Below are 20,966 nucleotides of genomic sequence, written 5' to 3'. Positions count from 1 at the left end.
CCTGTGCTGCACTGCTCTCCATTCTAAGAGAAAATGCACCATTATATAAAGCTTTAGCAGACGCAGCTGTGTGCTGGTCCGTGTCATTAAAGAGTGGGGAGCAGTTCAGGAGTAAGCGCGGGATCTACAAACACAACACTATACATTAAAGCTATTGATGAATAACATGTACCTCATAATATCCTTTGCTTTTGAAGTCAATATTACAAGGAAACTAACTTTTTTGATTCCTCTTCTTTACTGAGGGAGCAATATGTGGTTTACAACTCCTGACAATTTATCTTCGGGCACTGCGCTAAATGTGGAGTAGACTGGGATTTCATTATACTCCACTTCTGAAGCTCTGACAATGCACAGCATAGTATGCATAGTATTATACATATTTACTGCTTATAGTAAGGATGACTTTTCTCATGTGGAATAAATAAAAGATTTGGAATTCAAAAACATAGTTATCAGCAGGTGATCAGAACATGACAATAAAATAACTCGATATATTTTGTGAGCATGGTATTTTAACATTTGACTTACAGGGGCCTTGAAAAGGATCTCCCAGCCATCAAACCCAATTTCTATAGGGTCCCACTCCACCTCGACAGAGGTCTCGCGAATGGACTTGAACTTCAATCCATCTGGTGTGGGTAGATCTGCAGGCAGGAAATATAGAAATTTTACATAAAACACTGTCCGTTAGAAAAATTATACATTGAGAGAGTTAACAGCAACAAATGTGAAGTTGCCACACAAGTTATGAAGAGGTGCTGAAGTTTTCTTGATGCATTCCGTGAAGTCAGTGATGTGGCTTCTCCAAGGAAATTAATGCAGATGATGATCAACTCATTCATCAGTAATTAAACTGATACAAATTGCAGCAGTATATGCAGAATATTTTATGAATTCCTTCAAATATAAACCTTGTTAAGGAATCCAGTTAGAGATAAGTACAGCTAATATTAAACCACAGATGTAAATACATGAAGAAACAAATACAGAAAATGTCAGAAGCACCAAGTACCTCCGACAACGTTGCAGAGAGAGAATTACAGTCAATAATTTCCTCTCCATGGACGCGGTTTGACCTGTTGAGCACTTTCTGGCGCTATTTGGTTTTGCTTTGATTTGCAGTGACCGATTTTTTTTGCATCAAATATTTGAAGAAGTATGAGAATGGCGGTATTTAAACAACTGGAGCTTAAAAATCATACCTCACTTGAAATATTTACTGCAAATTGTTGACTTGTTGCAATTGTGTTTGACTTGGATCACTCAGCAATTATGTCAATTATTTTCAAAAGTAATGTTTCTATATTACAGCTTAGGTTACTTTTACTGCCTGAAATCACAGTAGAGTTTATTTAGAAAAGAACTCAAGGCAAAGCATTTCATGTGATTTATAAACAGGCTGTAGTAAGGGAGATCAGTAGAAAAAAATCAACCAAGGCTCGTATATTGGCTTCAAATGTTTTCAATGAAAAATTTAAAGTCATTATAATTCTCTTCAGTCACGATGCACCTTTGGTAGAGTTGTTGATCAGATTTCTTATTGTAAAACTCAGATATACTTAAACTAATTTAATAAAAAAGATAGGAATTTTTTTGTGCTGTGTCCTTTGTGGCATGTCAAGGTGTTTGATTGACTGATGGAACAGAACTAGTTAGAGAATATGAGAGGAGGGGATGATGAGTTTTACATCAGAGACACTTCTACTAACCTATTACCTGTGAGGTTGGTATCTGAGACCATCCATATAGCTCCGACAGAGTTGAACTCATTCTCATTTAATAGCATATAAAGTAAGAACAAAATTGAAAATTAAAAAGATTATGCTGGTGCCACCGTAATATATTGGTGTGAACTACAAGTGAAAAACAAGAAAACGATGTTGTCTCCAAGAAGTGGGCTGATCACGAAGTAAGCTGCCCACTTTTCTCACAAATGCCAACTTTCTGTAAAATCACTCCTACACGCAGGAATATTTTGAGACGTACTTTCCCCCTGAATTTCCACAGAAACTAATCTCCATATCTTTGGATGCAAAACCTGACATGAGCCAATGCAATCAGCAGTGCTTTAAGAAAAATTGTTTTTAAGAGAGTTCTGCTGTAATAAATCCTTCAAACATCTGAAAATAATTTGATCAAGACAGAAAAAATATTGATATACAACAAACTATAATCTTCTCCATTTATAGTGGCATCTTTCACCATAAGAAATCTGATCTTAAGTAAATTAAATTCCCTTTTTAAAAATGTTTAACATAATTTTTAATTAACCTGATGTATACTATCCATTTCTTTGCAAACTAAAACCAACTTTACATTTAGAATATATTTTGTGTTCTCACACTCAAAGGAACCAGCTCAGTTTTTGACATCTCCTGATAAGAGAACGGTTAGAAGAAATTCTCAATGGTGATAATTCACACTAGGATCAAGAGCAATGAGAGATCAGGGCCTGTGTAAATGTGTGATATAAAACGGGGTTTCCGAGTGTTTCCAGAATTTTCTGTTTTTATTTTAGATTTCTGTCATCTGCAGTTTTTGTTTTTGATTTCCGTCTGCATCTATTGTGACATTTACATCATTAGATCATGGAAACTCAGGCTGTGTTGAAAAACTGATTATGCACAGAATTCCACAATGGTTTACATTAAACTGCAAACCAAAACAAAATGGCATTCTTGAGTAGAAACTCGAGGATAATTTGTATGAACCTGAGTCTTAGGATTTTTTTTTTACATTACTCTCCCTCCTTTCCAATGCACTTACATGATAATTTGTGCCCATTTTTAGGTCATACTTTTTTATATTCAGATACAAGTCTTCAGTATTGCCAATTGATGATAAACATAATTCAAAATCTTCAAAAAAATAATCTGTCAGTGTAATAAATAACTTAATAATTTGGCAGCAGAAGGCTATTCTGGGTTGTTTTCAGATTCTCAGCAAACATCAGTTTTTGAAGCTGTCCTGCCTGTCACCTCTCTGATTAAAAGAGTCATTAGAGCATAATTTTTCTGATCACCATATTATGTTATTTAGGTAAGTGCACAACATGGCAGAAATGCTTTGCACTTTACTCTTCTGTAACAAATCTTCTATATTTGTGATCAGATTGAATCAGTCTGCACATTCCATGTCTAATGCATTGTTTTGCTTTGTATTTCGTCAGTGGTATACCATCTGTTGATATTAATTGACAATTTTAAATGGCTTAAAGTCTATAATTAATCAATATGTTAAATTATTGCATTAAATAAAATAAGCTCAACTGGAAATGTTAAAGCCTAGAGGTAAGTGTCAGGAATGAGTAGCATTTGATACACTAAAAATAATTACAGAGATGCAAATCATCTCCTTGCTGAAACTGAGCTTTGGTAATGTTCATCAGAAGTAAGCTAAAGCTTTTTTAAAGTTGCGGAGTCAAGAATTTAATGCATACCTAACTGCTTGCATCGTAACATTGCCACTAATAGCTTTTAGTATTAATTTTTCCAATTAGTAGCATTAGGCTACTTGAGGCAATAAGCCCTAGTAACATTTTCCTGTCTATACTTAAATTGTCCATAATTTTGCAGTCAAAGCAGTTTGTCAGCTAAACTTGGATTAACTTTTAAAACTATTATTATGGCTAAAAATAACAATCTGGTCCTAATTTTTGCATATCTCCAATTTCAACCCATGTCCTCTCTGCACTCCACTGCTGTCAGGAGGTTATAATATTTCAACTGGAAAAATATTGTCTTCCGATCTGTAGCTCCCAGTCAGAGCAATTACTTTAAATAGACATCTGTCCAAGGAAGTAAATTTGCTTCTCTCAATGAACAACTTGACATGGTCATTGTTCTCATGTTAAATGAGGCTTATAGAACTTCTCTTTTGTACCGAGGCTGTTAGCAAGTCAGAGCTTGAAAATTCATAGTCCAGATAAGTGGTGGCACTCACATGTTGCGACCCTGGCGCTGACGGGAATGCTTCTCTCATTATTAAGGATAGCATAAACGTTGATTAGGTATTCAATTCCCGGCTCTAATTCCCGTATGGTGGATGACTGCTGGTCACCAGGCACTCGGAGTTCCAGCTGCAGACCCCCAGGGGATGTGGGGATATAGGTGATGAGGTACTCGTTGACTCTAACCTCATTCTGCCACTCCACATCCACTGTCTGGGAAGTCACATCAGTTACCTTCAGGTTTTTGGGGGGCGAAACTGCGGAAAGAAAGAAAATGCATGGTAATATTATCAATGCAACAAGTTCTGATGTGAAAATCTGACATAACTTTATGTATGCTTTCTAAACTTAGAGATTCACACAAAAGACCAGCACGTTATCTAATGTTGTTGCTGAACAGGGTGGGTAAGACATGATGGAAATGATGATTATACGTTAGGCAGAGTAAGGAGAAAACCATGAATTATGGAATGATCTGTGCAACCTAACTCAGTAATATCAACAGCTAAGCACGCATCCTTGAGGTGCGTCAGCGTTGATTGTCAGTGAGGAGGAGATGGTATTTCCGAATGTGGTCTCTGGCCCAGGTTTTTGCAGCTTTTTGATTAGTGCTGAGGGGTTGATTGTGTTGAATGCTAAGCTATAGTCAATAAACAGCAGCCTGATGTAAGTATTACTATTGTCCAGGTGACTCAAGGCCGAGTGGGAGAGCCAGTGAGATTGAATGCGCTGTAGACTTATGATGATAAGCAAATTGCAGCTGGCCCAGGTCCTTGCAGAGACAGGAGTTAATTCTGGCCATGCTCAGCCTCTCAAAGCACTTCATCACAGTAGATGTGAGCGCCACTGAGCAGTCGCCATTGAGGCAGCTCACCCTGCTCTTCTTGGGAACTGGTATGATTGCTGCCATTTTGAAGCAGGTAGGAATCTCCAACTGCAGCAGTGAGAGATTGAAAACTTCCGGCTGATTGGCTCTGGCCTTCTGAGCCCCACCAGGTACACTTGTCAGGGCCTGGCGCCTTCCAAAGGTTCACCCACTTGCAACGTGTTCTGATATTGGCCTCCGAGACGGAGATCACAGGGTCACCCGATGCTGCAGGAAGTTTTATTCCCCCTTTCAAAGTGTGTATAAAAAGCGTTGAGCTCATCTGGGAGTGAAGCATCACGGCCATTTGTGATGTTCTGTTTCGCTTTGTAGGAAGTAATGGTCTGCAAACCCTGCCAAGGCTAACGTGCATCTGATTCTATCTCTTGCCTCAATCAGAATTTTTTTTTCCACTTTTAATTAGATTATGCTCAGTCAATGATGGATTGATGGGACAGTTCTCCTTATGTTTAAAGGATTTCCCAGAAGTGCAAAACTTTATACATGATAAGTCATGTGTTTTCTAGTTACTTTTCTCAGGTGATATTACTAAGCAGTAAGAAACACAGATGATGCCATTCATGGTTTTAAAATTCTGCAGTGAACTATTTAAGTAAAGCTTAGATATCCCAGACAGAAGCTGGATCTGGAAACGACAGGACAATACAAGATGAGGTCAGTTATATCTTTTTGTAAAGACAAGAACAGTTACAAATATGAGGCAGTGCACTGAAATCCCTGCCATGGATTGCTAGTAATTCTTCTATTATCATCTTTATTGTGGTAACTTCTTCCTTACTTCAGATCGTCCGCAACCAGATTTATTTATAGATAAATAAAACTTCACTTGTGATTTTCTTCAAACTTTGAGCACTTAGGGAGCAGGTTTGACTGTTAAGTACATTGTCGTATTTCAGTTGCTGTTACAGAATGAATAAAATGGATACAAAAGTAAATGTGGGTTTCAAATTTGTTTAATACTTCATTTAAAGATTTGTTACCCAGGTTGTCTTGAAGCAGCATTCTCCATTGTAGTTTAACTAGCCTGGTTTCCTAAAGGAGCCTCTGATGAAATGTGTACAATAAATTAACACCTCATATCGGTTATCAGTAAGGCTGTAATCACAAAGTCACAGCTCAGGTGACTCCTTGGCCTATCATACCCCTTCCAGCACTCTGAAGGAGCAATTCTGGCTCCCTGCTCTCCTGTTCTTTCAAGTGCTAATCCAACTCCCTGTCTGTGGCAAGATGAAACAGGATTAGCTATTTCCCTGTCGCAATAGCTATCGATTGGTTGAGCTTGTTGACTAGATGTCAAACTTAAGTTTTGTTTTATCCTCGGGTAGGCCTGTCTAAAGGGATTTACTGGAAATCACGTGGCAGTCTCTAATGAATCGCACATGAGGGGTCTTATGTTATATGGAGTTGTTAATCACTGGTAGGGGAGATAAGGCAGACCCTAAGCAGGTGCAGTAGTAAGGTTTTTACAAGTGATTTCTAGAGCTCCTCCATGGCTGGGTCATGACCTGTCCCTGGTGACCTCGAAACCTCTTCGTGTCGCTTCAGAATTTTGGGGTTAGTGCGGAACACACAAGCAGAGCTGCTTATTGTTAATTGCTAATACACATTACAATGAATTGCACGCAACGTTGAGCTTGGTTTATTACTGGAGAATCAAATCGAGAAATCCCGAGGTTTGCTCTTTTTGTGGAATTAGACTAGATTTGTAGCTGTAGTTAAAAATTGAATTAGATCTGTAGTTAAAGAGTTAAACAAATTATTCATATTACTAATTTCTTTGTTATTTTAGTTAAGACTCAAATAAAGTTACTATTTATCAAACTATTTGTGGAGCTGTGTGCTTCATTGTCGATTTGGTCGCTTTAGGCTAAGCAAAATAAAGCTGAGCTCTGTTTTAAGAAACATCCACTGTTGAAGTTGCTTCCACTGTTCGACCAGCCAATGCTTTACAAACCAAAGTGACTTAATCTATGTAGCTAAAACGTACTGGTGGAAATGTAAATGAAGAGCCTCTTATAACGGACAAAGAGCCTCTCATAATGAAGAGGCTCTTTGACCTCAGACGATGTGAATTAACAGATTAGGCAGTCTTAATGAAGCACTTGAGTGCTTCTCATACCAGAGGCCCTCTTTCCTCTGCACAAATAATTTAAGGTAGAAGAAACAATCCAGATGTGGATAGAAAGGTATAAACTTTACGGAACAGAAGAATGTGAGAAATAGAAGCAGTAATAGATGATCTGCAGCAGAGGGGAGGGGAGATCACAGAGTGTGTTGGAATCAGTCTTTGTGGACTTTACGCGCCAGGTTTATAAAAACAACTGGGGCCTGTCAGGAATTGTCTGTGGAGCAGAAAGTGCTTGCATTATTGGGTTATTGCTTGACCAATATAAAGAAGTGAGCTGTGAGTGGAGCAGCCACTGCGGGACTGGCCATTGTTGGAGCGGACCAGTGTTAGAGTGGTCAGGCTTTGGCTCAACAGGCTTGGACGAGAACAGGCACAAGCTCCAACAAGGTTAGATGTTAGAAGCATAACAAGGGTGGGCAGGCTGGGAGTTCAGTCAGGGGGATGCTCTTGTGAGAGGAGGGATTTTAGGGTATCTGGCAGTCTTGCTGATGACTACCGCTGCAGGAAATGTATCCAAAAGCAGCTCCTGACTGAAAAGGTCAAGGAACTGGAGCTAGAGCTGGATGTACACAGGATAACCCAGAGGCTGAAAACCTCAGAAATGAGGCTTTTACTGTGATGGTCACACCCAGAGTGCAGGCTTCAGATGGTAGAGGACTGATCACCAGGGAACGTAAGGGGAGTAGGAAGCCAATGCAGAGATCCCCTGTGGCCGTTCCCCTCAAAAACACGAATACCCCTTTGGATTCTGCTGAGGGATAACCTATGCGGCCAGGGTCAGTGGCGTTGTGACCACCTCTGAGTCTCAACAGGGCAGGGTACAGTCAGGTAGAGAGATAATGATTGGAGACTCAATAGTTAGGGGGATGGACAGCAGATTCTGTGGCCACGAAGGAGAAATCAGGATGGTGTGTTGCCTCCCAGGAGCTAGGGTCCAGGACACCTCAGAGCAGCTGCAGAAGATTCTGTAGAGGGAGGGTAAGTAGCTAGAGGTCACGGTGCACATTGACACAAATTACATAGGTAGAAAGGGGAAGAGGCCCTATGCAGTGAGTATAGTGAGATAGGGAAGAGACTGAAGAACAAGACCTCCAAGATTATAATTTTAAAATGACTCCCAGTGCTGGTCAGGGCAGGAATAGGTTGACAGTATAGATGACTGTGTGGTTGAGGAACTGGTGCAGGGGGCGGAGTTTCAGATTTCTGGATCATTGGGATCTCTTCTGGGGAAGGTACGACCTGTACAAAAAGGATGGGTTACACCTGAACCTGAGGGGGGTGGGGTGCAATATACATGTGGACAGGTTTGCTAGAGCTGTTGGGGAGGTTTTAAGCTCATTTGGAAGGGGGGTGGGAACTGGTGATAGTGCTGAGTAAGGGGCAGTGGGTCTGCAAGTTGATGCAGTGAGTGAGACTGTGAGGAAGGACAGGCAGACGACAGGGCAAAATTACAGTCAGTAGGATGAGTTGCAGTGTATCAATAGGGCAAAGTTGAAAAGGGTGAAGAATACAGGACTAAAGGTGTTATGTCTGTCTGCACACAGTATAGGAATAAAGCAGATGACCTTGTCGTCAGTTAGAGATCAGCAGGTATGATGTTATGGGCATCACTGAGTGGTGGATTACAGCTGGGAGCTTATCATCCAAGGATGAACATTGTATTGAAAGGAAGGCAGCTCGGCAGAGGGGTTGGGGTGGCTTTGTTGGTAAAAAAATTATAATCAAATCAAATTAAACTTTTAGAAATAGGATTGGAAGATGCAGAATCATTGTGGATAGAGGTAAGAAACTGCAAGGGTAAAAAGACCATGATGGGAGCTACATGAAGACATCCGAACAGTAGTCAGGTTGTGGGATATAAATTACAACAGGAGATAGAAAAGGCATGTAATAAAGGCATTGTTACAATAGTCATGGGGGGCGGTTTCAATATGCAGGTAGATAGGGAAAATCACCCTTGCAGTTTGAGAGGGAGAGGATATAGTCAAATGTACCAACATTACAGTGAAGTAAAGCAAATTACAGAGGCTTGAGAGAGGAGCTGGCTAAAGTTGATTGGAAGGTGAGACTGTCAAGGATGATGGAAGAACAGCAATGGCTTGAGTTTCTGGAGGCAGTTTGCAAGGCACAGGATAGATTGTGTTGGCGCGTGGCCAAGTGGATAAGCCATCGGTCCAGTGATCTGAAGGTCACTGGTCCGAGCCTCAGCTGAGGCAACGTGTTGTGTCCTTGAGTAAGGCACAATAACACGTTGCTCTGCGACAACACCTGTGCCAAGCTGCTTGGGTCCTAGTGCCCTTCCCTTGGACAACATCGGTGGCGTGGAGAGGGGAAGGCTTGCAGCTTGGGCAACTGCCGGTCTCCCATACAACTCTGTCCTGACCTGCACCCCAGAAACCTTCCAAGGTGCAAATCCATGGTCTCACGAGACTAATGGATGCTTATATATGGATAGATACATCCCAAAGATGATGAAATATTCTTAAGGATGGATAAGGCAACAATGGTGACATGAAAGACAAAAGCAGACTAAAAGCAAAAGAGAGAGCATACAATATAGCAAAAAATAGTGGGAAGTTAGAGGATTTTTCAGATATATCAGAAGTAAAAGAGAGGCAAGAGTGGATATCGAACCACTGGAACATGACGCCGGAAAGGGGGACAGAGAAATGGTGGATGAACTTAAGAAGTATTTTGTGTCAATCTTCACTATGGAAGACACTAGCAGTATGCCAGAAACTTGAGAGTGTTAGGGGGCAGAGTGAGTGTCATTGCTATTACTAAGAAGAAGGTGCTTGGGAAGCTGAAAGGGCTGAAGGCAGGAATGTCACCTGGGCCAGATGGAATACACCCCATTTTCTGAAATAGCTGAAGAGATTGTGGAGGCATTAGTAATGATCTTTCAAGAATCACTAAATTCTAGAATGGTTCCGAAGAACTGGAAAATTACAGATGTCACTCTACTCTTTAAGAAGGGAGGGAGGCAGAAGAAAGGAAATTAAAGGCTAGTTATGCTGACCCCAGTGGTCGGGAAGATGTTGGAGTCCATTATTAAGAATGAGGTTTTGAGGTACTTGGAGGCACATGGTAAAGTAGGCCAAAGCCAGAATGGCTTACTTCATGGGAAGTCTATCTCAACAAATCTGTTGGAATTCTTTAAGGAAGTAACAGGCTGGATGGACAGAAGAGAGCCAGTGGATGAAATTTACTTGGATTTTCAGAGAACCTTTGACAAGGTACCACACATGAGTCTGTCTATAAGAGTCCATTTATAACAGGGGGTTGCATTGAAACCTATTGAATATTGAAAGGCCTGAATAGAGTAGGTGTAGAGAGGATGTTTCCTACAGTGTGTGGGTCTAGAACCAGAGGGCACACCTCAGAATAGGACATTCCTTTAGAACTGAGATGAAGAAGAAGTTGCTTTAGCCAGAGTGGGGCAAATCTGTGGAGTTCTTTGCCACGGACTACTGTGAAGGTCAAGTCATTGAGCATATTTAATGTGGAGGTTGATGAGTTCGTGTTTATTCGGGGCATCAAAGGTTACAGGGCGAAGGAGGGAGCATAGAATTGAGAGGGATAATAAAACTCTGCCATGGTGGAATGGTGGAGTAGACTAAATGGCCTAATTCTACCACTAGCCTTATGGTCTCATACTCTAATATGTCATACTAAATATGATCATGCACATTACCGGTAGATTCCTGTTTTCCACAATTATTTAATATCCGAAGGCCTGTGGTCATCAGCCTTGAATTCACTCAATGACTGACCGTCCACAGTCCTCTTGGACAGAAAGTTTCAGATTCACAAAGCTCTGTAAAAGACATTTTGTCACACCCCAGATATCAGAGGTCAGCCAGTGGTCATGAATCCATGCTCTCAATATCTAGACCGTCCAGTAAAGTCCGTACCCAGGCAATGCCTTTTGTTTGTGGGTATCCTTCTTAAATTGGAATGCAAATATATAGCTGAGAGTGGGAGGGACTGGGAAGGGAAGAGCGTATAGGGAAGGTTTTGCAAAGATAGAGAAAATAATTTGAATAGACATCAGGAAAGTTAATTTTCCCACCATGATAAATGTGTGCAACAGATTCAGAGTAAGATCCACATCAACTAATTTGTTCCAAACAAACCTAATAGGAGTTTGGTTAAGGCAAGGATTACAGCACCCAGGATACAAACTATGATCAAGTCTTCAGGAAGGAAACACAAAATCATCATGTTTTGCTTATTTTAAATCCAGAACCACAGGAGATGCAGAAACAAAGAGGCAGAATAGAACAAAGAGTACCACCATTTTGTCATTGTTGGCTATTTTGGAAAATTATTGGAAGATAGCAAAGCAGGATTGGCCTTGAGTTTCATTCAATTGTGTATAAGTTGTATTTATGAAGTGCAGAGATTTTGGCATGGTCGTCTATACAGAAGGAAAAGCTTCTTGGATGTACATGAAAGTTTTTTTCCTGCACATTTCTAAAACAGACAGTGACCAATCCAATGGCTCCCCTAAATATTTTTTTCTCTTTTGTTTAAATATATGTACTTCCTGCATTTTGAGCACTGAAAAGTCTTAGTTCAAATGGAATGAGATGTATAAGACCAAGGCAGCAAGGGTGTTTCAGATGTTAAGAAGCAAATTATAGACAACCCACAGCAGTTTTACCCTACAACCACAGTGTAACATATACTGTAGTTACATAGTAGAAGGCACTATGTCGCTCTCCAACAAATCTCTTATTTGTGCAAGGCAATTAAAGGTAATAAGGAAAATTGATCTTGAAGGAAATAGGTATTTGTCCAAAGAGTCCATCTTGTGGAACCAAATCTTTCTGGATGCATGTTGGCTAGGTATGGCAACTGCTCTGGCTGTGAATGCAAGAAACTATGGAGAGTTGTGCACACAGCTCAGTACATCACAGAAACCTCCCTCCACTTCATGACCTCTGTCTAAACTTCTTGCCGTCTTAGTAAAACAGCCGGCATAATCAAAATCTCTATCACCCCTCTCCCATCAGCCAGGACATACAAAAGCTTGAAACCATAAAGAACCATAGAAGCATCACAGCTCAGAAACAGGCCTTTTGGCCCTTCTTGGCTGTGCCGAACCATTTTTCTGCCTAGTCCCACTGACCTGCACCTGGACCATATCCCTCTCATCCACGTACCTGTCCAAGATTTTCTTAAATGTTAAAAGTGAGCCTGCATTTACCACTTCATCTGGCAGCTCATTCCACACTCCCACTACTCTCTATGTGAAGAAGTTTCCCCATAATGTTCCCTTTAAACTTTTCCCTTTTCACCCTTAACCCCTGTCCTCTGGTTTTTTTTCTCTGGAAAAAGACTGCTTGCATTCACTCTATCTATACCCATCATAATTTTATACACCTCTATCAAATCTCCCCTCATTCTTCTACGCTCCAGGGAATAAAGTCCTAACCTATTCAACCTTTCTCTGTAACTCAGTTTTTCAAGTCCTGGTAACATTCTTGTCAACCTTCTCTGCACTCTTTCAACCTTATTAATATTCTTCCTGTAATTAGGTGACCAAAACTGCACACAATATTCCAAATTCAGCCTCACCAATGCCTTATACATTCCAACTCTTATACTCAGTACTTTGACTAATAAAGGCCAATGTACCAAAAGCTCTCTTTACTACCCTATCTGTAACACCACTTTTCGGGAATTTTGTATCTGTACTCCCAGATCCCTTTGTTCTACTGCACTCCTCAGTGCTCAACCATTTATCTTGTATGCTCCACCTTGGTTTGTCCTTCCAAAGTGCAATACCTCACACTTGTCTGTATTAAACTCTACTGATCCCTGTGGCACACCACTATTCACAGGCCTCCACTCAGAGTAGCAATCCTCCACTACCACTCTCTGACTTCTCCCTTTGAGCCAAAGTCTAATCCAATTTACTACCTCACCACATATACCTAGTGACTGAATCTTCCTAACTAACCTCCCATGCGGGACCTTGTTAAAGGCCTTACTGAAGTCCATGTAGACAACATCCACTGCCTTCTTTTCATCCATTTTCCTTGTAACCTCTTCGAAAAACTCTAATAGATTTGTTAAACATGGCCTACCACACACAAAGCCATGTTGACTCTCCCTAATAAGTCCCTGTCTATCTAAATATTTGTAGATCCTATCTCTTTGAACTCTATTGAACTCCTTCCAATAATTTACCTACCGGCGACGTCAAATTTAGCAGCCTATAATTTCCCGGATTACTTTTAGAGCCTTTTTTAAATAACGGAACAACATAAGCTATTGTCCAATCCTTTGGCACCTCACCCATAGATACCGACATTTTAAATATATCTGCCAGGGTCCCTGCAATTTCAACACTAGTTTCCTTCAAGGTCCGAGGGAATACTCTGTCATGTCCTGGGGATTTATCTACTCTGATTTGCCTCAAGATAGCAAGCACCTCCTCCTCTTTAATCTGTATAGGTTCCATGACCACACTGCTTGTTTGCCTTATTTCCATTGACTCCATGCCAGCTTCTTTAGTAAATACAGATGCAAAAAAACCATTTTAAGATTCCTCCATTACTTTTGGTTCCATACATAGCCACTTGATCTTCAAGAGGACCAATTTTATCCCTTACTATCCTTTTGCTCTTAACATACCTGTAGAAGCTCTTAGGATTATCCTTCACCCTGACTGCCAAAGCAACCTCATGTCTTCTTTTAGCCCTCCTGATTTCTTTCTTAAGTATTTTCTTGCACTTTTTATACTCCTCAAGCACCTTATTTGCTCCTTGTTGCCTATACCTGTCATACATCTCACTCTTCTTCTATATCAGATTTCCAATATCCCTCGAAAACCAAGGTTCCTTATTCACTTTGTGTTTAATCCTGACAGGAACATACAAACTCAGCACTCTCAAAATTTCTCCTTTAGAGGCCTCCCAATTACCAACGACATCCTTGCCAGAGGACATGGGACATCTGTCTCATTCGACGCTTTTTAGATCCTTTCTCATTTCTTCAAATTTAGCCTTTTTCCAGTTTAGTGCCTCAACCCGAGGACCAGATCTATCTTTATGCATGACCAAGTTGATGGTGTTATGATCACTAGACCCAAAGTGTTCCCCTATACACATTTCCGTCACTTGTCCTAACTCATTTCCTAATAGATCTAATGTACATCAGGCTCAAGGATAGACTCTTGAATGGACCTCTCGTACAATGAGGTATACTCTTGATTTCACAGTCTACCTTGTTACTATAAAATGGACTCTTCACAATCTACCTCATTGTGATCTTGCACCATATTGTCTACCTGCACTGCACTTTCTCTGTAGCTGTCACACTTTATTCTGCTTTATCTTGTTCTGGCCCAGTGCACTGTGTGATGATTTGTTCTGAATGAACAGTATGCAAGACCATCTTTTTACTGTATCTTGGTACATGTGTCAATAATTCACCAATACCAATCCTTACCAGCAGAGCAATCTTCACTGGTGTAACCTTCGTTACAGATGCATTGACCATCAACACAGCGACCTCTTTCATTGCAGTTATTGGGACACGCCAGTTCTCCGCAGTCTATTCCTCTGTAATCAGAATCGCAGACACACTGCCCATTGACACAACGGCCGCGATTGTTGCAGTTGTTAGGACAGGACAGTTCGCTACAGTCCTCACCGGTGAAGTCCTGATCACAGACACACTGCCCATTGATGCAACGGCCATGGTCACTACAGTCATTTGGACAGGACAGTTGCCCACAGTCTTCGCCGGCGAAACCTTCGTCACAGATGCAGCGGCCGTTGACACATCGCCCGCGATCGTAGCAGTCATTGGGACAAGTCAGCTCAGTACAGTCTTCTCCTTTATAGCCCTCCTCGCAGATACACTGGCCACTGACACAGCGGCCACGGTTGTTGCAGTTGTTAGGACAGGACAGTTCGCCACAGTCCTCACCGGTGAAGCCGTGATCACAGACACACTGACCATTGAAGCAGATGCCACGGTCACTACAGTCATTTGGACAGGACAGTTGCCCACAGTCTTCGCCGGCGAAACCTTCGTCACAGATGCAGCGGCCGTTGACACATCGGCCGCGGTCGTGGCAACTGTTTGGACAAGCCAGTTCCCCGCAGTCTTCACCGGTGAAGCCTTCGTGGCAGATGCACTCTCCGTCAACACAGATGCCGTGATCGTTACAGTTGTTCAGACAGGCCAGCTGGCTGCAGTCCTCTCCCGTGTAGCCCTCGAGGCACACACATTGACCGTTGACACAAAGGCCACTGTCGCTACAGTTGTTCAGGCAGGCAACTTCTCCACAATCTTCACCCGTAAATCCCTCATCACAGTAACATACACCTTCGATGCATCGTCCGCGGTCGTAACAGTCTTTGGGGCAAATAATTTCTGAGCAGTCTGCATCAGCAAAGCCTTCATCGCAGATGCACTCACCGTCCACGCAGCGGCCGCGGTTATAGCAGTTATTGAGACAGGCCAGATCCTTGCAGTCTTCTCCTGTTAAACCTTCATCACAAACACACCTCCCATCAATGCACATTCCTTGACCGCTGCAGTTGTTCAGGCACAACTCCTGGCTACAGTCTTCTCCAGCATAACCTTCAAAGCAGGAACACACTCCGTTTATGCATCGTCCTTGATCACTGCAGTCGTTAGGGCAAGAACCGTCAATGCCACAGTCGTCCCCGGTGAAGCCGGCATCACACACACACTTGCCATCAATGCACGTGCCTCTGTCATTGCAGTTTTCTGGGCACTCAGGTTCACTGCAGTTCTCTCCCTTCCAGCCTGGGTTACATAAACAGCCACAGCTGTGTGTACTGTAGTTCCCGTGTGCCCCACAGAAAGGCTTTACATCGACACGGCCTAAACGAAGAAAAGAGCATGGTGTGACATGATTTTCATCAAGTTTGAAGTTGCAATTAAAGAACTTTTACCATTTAATTAATGATCTGAGCTACTTAATGAATAAAATATACAATTAATAACAAATTAGTAGAGGCTGAAATTAAATATCTACGTTTCAGCACATACACAGTTGCATATGTATTTTAGCATTTGTGAAATTTAATATACATGAGTAGTTCTTAGCACATATGCATTTTAGTATTTGTGAAATTAAATATACTATAGTAGTTTTTTATGAGTTTTTACAATGCAACAAAACAAAAAAAAACAATAAAAAAGTTTATACAGTGCAAAACAAACATATCAAAGTACAAATCATAACAATTAAGGAAAGTACCCATAGTAGAATCACGTAAAGTTAGTTACCACCCCGCCCTCCCACTACCCAACTCCAAGCCAGCCTTACAATAGATAAAAAAGTTAATCAGAACTACATCGCCACTGAGCTGTATTTATAAAAAGCTACATTGCCTACTATCTAAACTATAATATGTTTACAACTCTAGTAGTTTTAAGCATTGTTCGCAGATATATATGCATTGTAATTATTCAATGGTAACACTTGCCATTCTCTTACCCTTTCCTTGCTGTGCGCCATTCTCACAGCAACCTCCATTCACACATTGTTGCCGCAGTGACGACACATGACCTTCCAATGCCTCCAGCCTATTGAGCAGGTCGCGGATATCCGGCCCTGCTGCACAGCCACAGGCCTGCCGTGGGATGTTGATCCGGTGAGTGAAGACGATCTGGTTTTCGCCATCAGCCGTGTGCTCTATGTGTTGTTCGCTGGAGTCGGCTTTGGGCCTGGCAATGCCATCCGGGGACTCCAGGTCCACTGAACAAAGAGAGCCGAGGGGGACGTTGATGTTGTAGACGTGGTTGAAGTTAATGGGCTGTGTTCCAAATGGTAATGAGGCATTCTCTTCTTTTGGTGGTGGAATGTCTCTCTTCTGCCTAATTATTTTCTTAATAAGTCCACCATGGGTTTGTTCCAGCAAAATAGTTGTTATGACGCAAACTAAAGCATGCCACCGAAGCCCCATTTTGGTGGTTAGGAGTTTTCTTTTTGTGCACAGTCTGTTTGTTCTCCAATATTAAACACAGCGATAAAATATGTAAGCTTCAGTTCCTGCCTGATGCAATTTGCCTGCAAAAACATCAGATAGACAAGAGTGAAAGGACGTTCCAGCCAAATGCAACTTTTCCTTGACACATCTGAGAAAGTTTTTAATACATGATTATATTTTCAACCTTTCCGAGGCATTGAAATGAAGCAAAGAAATCCTTTCAATAAAGGTCAAACAAGTCTCCATTTAAATGATGCTAACTGGGAGGGAAATTGATCTCAAGTATTGATGAAGCTACAGCAATGACAGTCCCAATCTCCCCGTGACTAAAACTTTCTATGACCTCAATGTTATGGATTTCCAGTCTCAAATTAATTGCAAATACAGAAACCACAGGTGTGACAGAGATGCATTAATGTGTCACAGCAAAGCAGAGCGAAAATAAATAATGTGACAAGCATTGAGAAATCACTCTCTCCTCTCAGCCCTTAATCTGGTTGGCATGATGAATGGGTTACAAATTGAAAGAGCATCTGATATGGTTTTATTAGTAACCAAACAATGTAATTTGCCAACTTGGAGGTCTGAGGAAGATTTATCTTAAATTGCCAGTAAGTTAGTGCTGTATTGTTTTATATGTTGTTACATAAATTAACACTTGAGGACATAATCACAGGAGAAGTGGTTAGTCATTTGGGACTAAGTTAAGAATAACTTGTTCTGGGGATTGTGAATGCAAGAAGTTGTCTCCCCCAGACCCCGAGTCAGCTGAGGACACTCAGAGCTCAGTCACTGATGATGACAAAGGTGCAGATTGATGCAATTTTGATCAAAGGACAGGGAAGTTGAAATTGGAGATCAATTGTGATCTTCACCGAATGGCAGAGGAGGTTTCAGCAACTGAATAACTCTCCCCTGCTCCCGGCCAGTGTGTTTTTAAGATAGGGCTTCGATGTTTATTGCGCATTTAATAAATCGTAACAACATGCAGAAGTTAACTTTGATCTCCATTAGAACCTAGAGGCGCATTGAGATAAAGGAACTGGTGTGAGATTCCCCCCCGCCATCCCACGCTGCTGTGGCTTCACATGTTCTGAAGTACAGATGCAACCCATAGCGTCACCGTGAACCTTTTCATCCTCTTGCTTGGATCCGTAGGCATTAGTGACGTGTTATCAGCTCATCCAGAGTCATGCAATGATAGGGCATGAAGCAGACTCGTCAGCACAGACCATCAACCACCTATTTATACTAATTCCGTATTAATCCCACTTCTGTTCCCCCTACACTCCCATCCGCTCCCCCACATTCTACCACTCACCAGACACTAGGGGTAAGCGCGAGTGTTTAAGGCAGATGAAGATCAGTATTGTGAGGCTGAATCACTGAAGGCTCTGAGAAATAGGTACAGAAGAGAAGTCAGGGCCAGTATAGACCAGCTGTGGAGTCAGCCAGAGTCACTCTGGTTCCTACTTCCTCATGTCCGTGTGCAGTCTTGGAGGGTGCTACTGAGGTAGAAACACCTCGAAGCCAATTTCCACTCAGCCAGCTCCCCACAAGTGGCAAAGTGATCCTGTTTGGATGGAAAGCACAGCCAGAGCAAGGGGTGCGGGAGACCAGTGGTGTCGATGTGCCTGGTCCTCAGCTACACAGGCTGATGAAGCTCTCACACTGAACGTGTCTCTGAGAACGTTCTTTAGAACCAATACACACCTGTGCACACTGTAATAAAAACGGAAATGACCTTTATCCAACAAAAACACATGCATATTAAAGAACGATTTGAAGCAATTTGAGTGTGTCCCAGTGTCACTACACCTGGATAGGGTGTGTCCCAGTGTCACTACACCTGGACAGTGTGTATCCCAGTGTCACTACACCTGGACAGTGTGTGTCCCAGTGTCACTACACCTAGACAGTATGTGCCCCAGTGTCACTACACCTGGACAATGTGTATCCCAGTGTCACTACACCTAGACAGTGTGTGTCCCAGTGTCACTACACCTGGACATTGTGTATCCCAGTGTCACTACACCTGGACATTGTGTATTCCAGTGTCACTACACCTGGACAATGTGTGCCCCAGTATCACTACACCTGGACATTGTGTATCCCAGTGTCATTACACCTAGACAGTGTGTATCCCAGTGTCACTACACCTGGACATTGTGTATTCCAGTGTCACTACACCTAGACATTATGTGCCCCAGTGTCACTACACCTGGACAGTGTGTATCCCAGTGTCACTACACCTGGACAGTGTGTACCCCAGTGTCACTACATCTGGGCAGTGTGTGCCCCAGTGTCACTACACCTGGACTGTGTGTGTCCCAGTGTCACTACACCTGGACATTGTGTATTCCAGTGTCACTACACCTGGACAGTGTCTATCCCAGTGTCACTACACCTGGACAGGGTGTGTCCCAGTAACACTCCACCTGGAGTGTTTATCTCCATATCACTATATCTGGACCGGTTGTATCCTAGTAACTCTACACCTGGACCGGGTGTGTCCCAGTGTCACTACACCTGGACATTGTGTGTCCCAAAGATTCAAGGATTCAAAGTTTAAGGTACTTTTATTGTCAAAGTATGTATGCAGTATACAGTCCTCAGATTTGTCTTCCCACAGACGGTCATGAAACAAAGAAAACCATGGAACCTGTTCAAAGAAAAACATCTCACCCAACGTGCAAAAAAAGAACAAATTGGGCAAAGAACAAAAAATGAGTTAATAATACACAGAATTTTAAGCATCGAACTGTAGAGTCCTTGAAACAGCTGAGGAACGTCCAGTTTAATTCAATATAGCACTGTGTCATTTGTTGACTGCAGGCCGCAGAGCAGTCCTCCTTGTTCAAATCACATAAGCAGTAACCCAGAAACACAAACTGTGCCAATCAAACATTGATTACGAATGAAGACTCCTGCACCTTCCTCAGACCACAGTCAACAAGAGGGGTAGGGAGACCAGTCTACCGCAGGCAGACAGCACTGAACGCTTACTTGCCTTCTGATCTCGGCCTTGTTGATTTCAATCTTCCTTGATGTATTAATCTGCACGTTGGTGGAGAATTGGAGCTGAATGTGATCTAGCACGACATGCACTTCATTCCCAACCTTGCTCTCAACCGCACTGAATGCTCTTGGAGACGGCAAAACCACCAGTGGGCCCAAAGACATGTGATCAAAATGTAAATTACAGGCTCCAATCGCATGCAGATTAGTAGTCGGAGTATTACTGAAAAGAAGAAGCGGTTTCGTGGACTGTCTTCAGGGCGTCGCCGTTAGTCACATCGATTGTTGGCGCCATCTTACTCAAAGTCACTATCACTAAACGCAGTATCACTAAACCTCAATAGATCACTACACCCACAACCAGACAGTTATACTGAGCATGATTACACCTAGACAGTGTGTACACTTACCTCCGAAATGGCCTCAACTGCTGACAGATCTAGGCAGATCCTAGAGGAAGGTTATCCCCAAACTGTATTAGTGGTGTTGACTGAGGGAGCTACATGTACACTGGAATATCTCACCTGTACCTTGAGCCCATCTCTTGGAATCTTCTTCATTAGATACTCAGAAAGTGGAGTCCATAGTCTGAGTATTTCATCCAAAAGGCTGCAGCCCTGTGCAGAACCTCAGTTCCACCCTCGATTAAAATCAAATATAATTTCTATGGTCACTTGGCTTGACCGGAAAATATTACTGAGGAATATAGACATAAGCCAGTTGTAGAACTGGTGAGGACTTCTGGAGAATGATCAAGGGCCGTTGCTTAAGAATAAAGGATCACATGATAAAGACAAAGATGAGGTGAAATGATTCCTTTCAGATGACTTGAGCCTTGTAAGTCTTTTCCTCAAAATGTTTTATGAATATATTTAAAGGTATATAACATGGCATCTATCTATCTGGAGGTTCAAAGTAAACTTATTTGCTATATACTACCTTGAGATTTATTTTCTTGCGGGCATTCACAGGAGAACAGAGAAATACAACAGAATCAAT

The 20,966-nt window shown here is 42.0% G+C and overlaps 1 protein-coding gene across 11 annotated transcripts in view; it reads right to left on the bottom strand.

Moving 5' to 3' along the window:
- The window catches only part of LOC132407657 (tenascin-like), a 167,039-nt gene that overhangs the window by 112,070 nt on the left and 34,003 nt on the right, over window positions 1-20,966 (bottom strand). For all 11 annotated transcript variants that reach the window (XM_059994459.1, XM_059994470.1, XM_059994458.1 and 8 more), the window contains exons 2-5: window positions 16,457-17,029; window positions 14,428-15,837; window positions 3,946-4,209; window positions 532-647 (exon numbers count right to left, since the gene is read on the bottom strand). In XM_059994459.1, the coding sequence (XP_059850442.1) occupies window positions 532-647; window positions 3,946-4,209; window positions 14,428-15,837; window positions 16,457-16,925 (2,259 nt within the window). In that variant the 5' untranslated portion in view covers window positions 16,926-17,029. The remainder of the gene's footprint in view (window positions 1-531; window positions 648-3,945; window positions 4,210-14,427; window positions 15,838-16,456; window positions 17,030-20,966) is intronic.

This window comes from Hypanus sabinus, chromosome 18, assembly GCF_030144855.1.
Source record: "Hypanus sabinus isolate sHypSab1 chromosome 18, sHypSab1.hap1, whole genome shotgun sequence".
In the NCBI taxonomy this organism is placed as follows: domain Eukaryota; kingdom Metazoa; phylum Chordata; class Chondrichthyes; order Myliobatiformes; family Dasyatidae; genus Hypanus; species Hypanus sabinus.
This window is presented reverse-complemented; position numbering and strand designations above follow the sequence as displayed.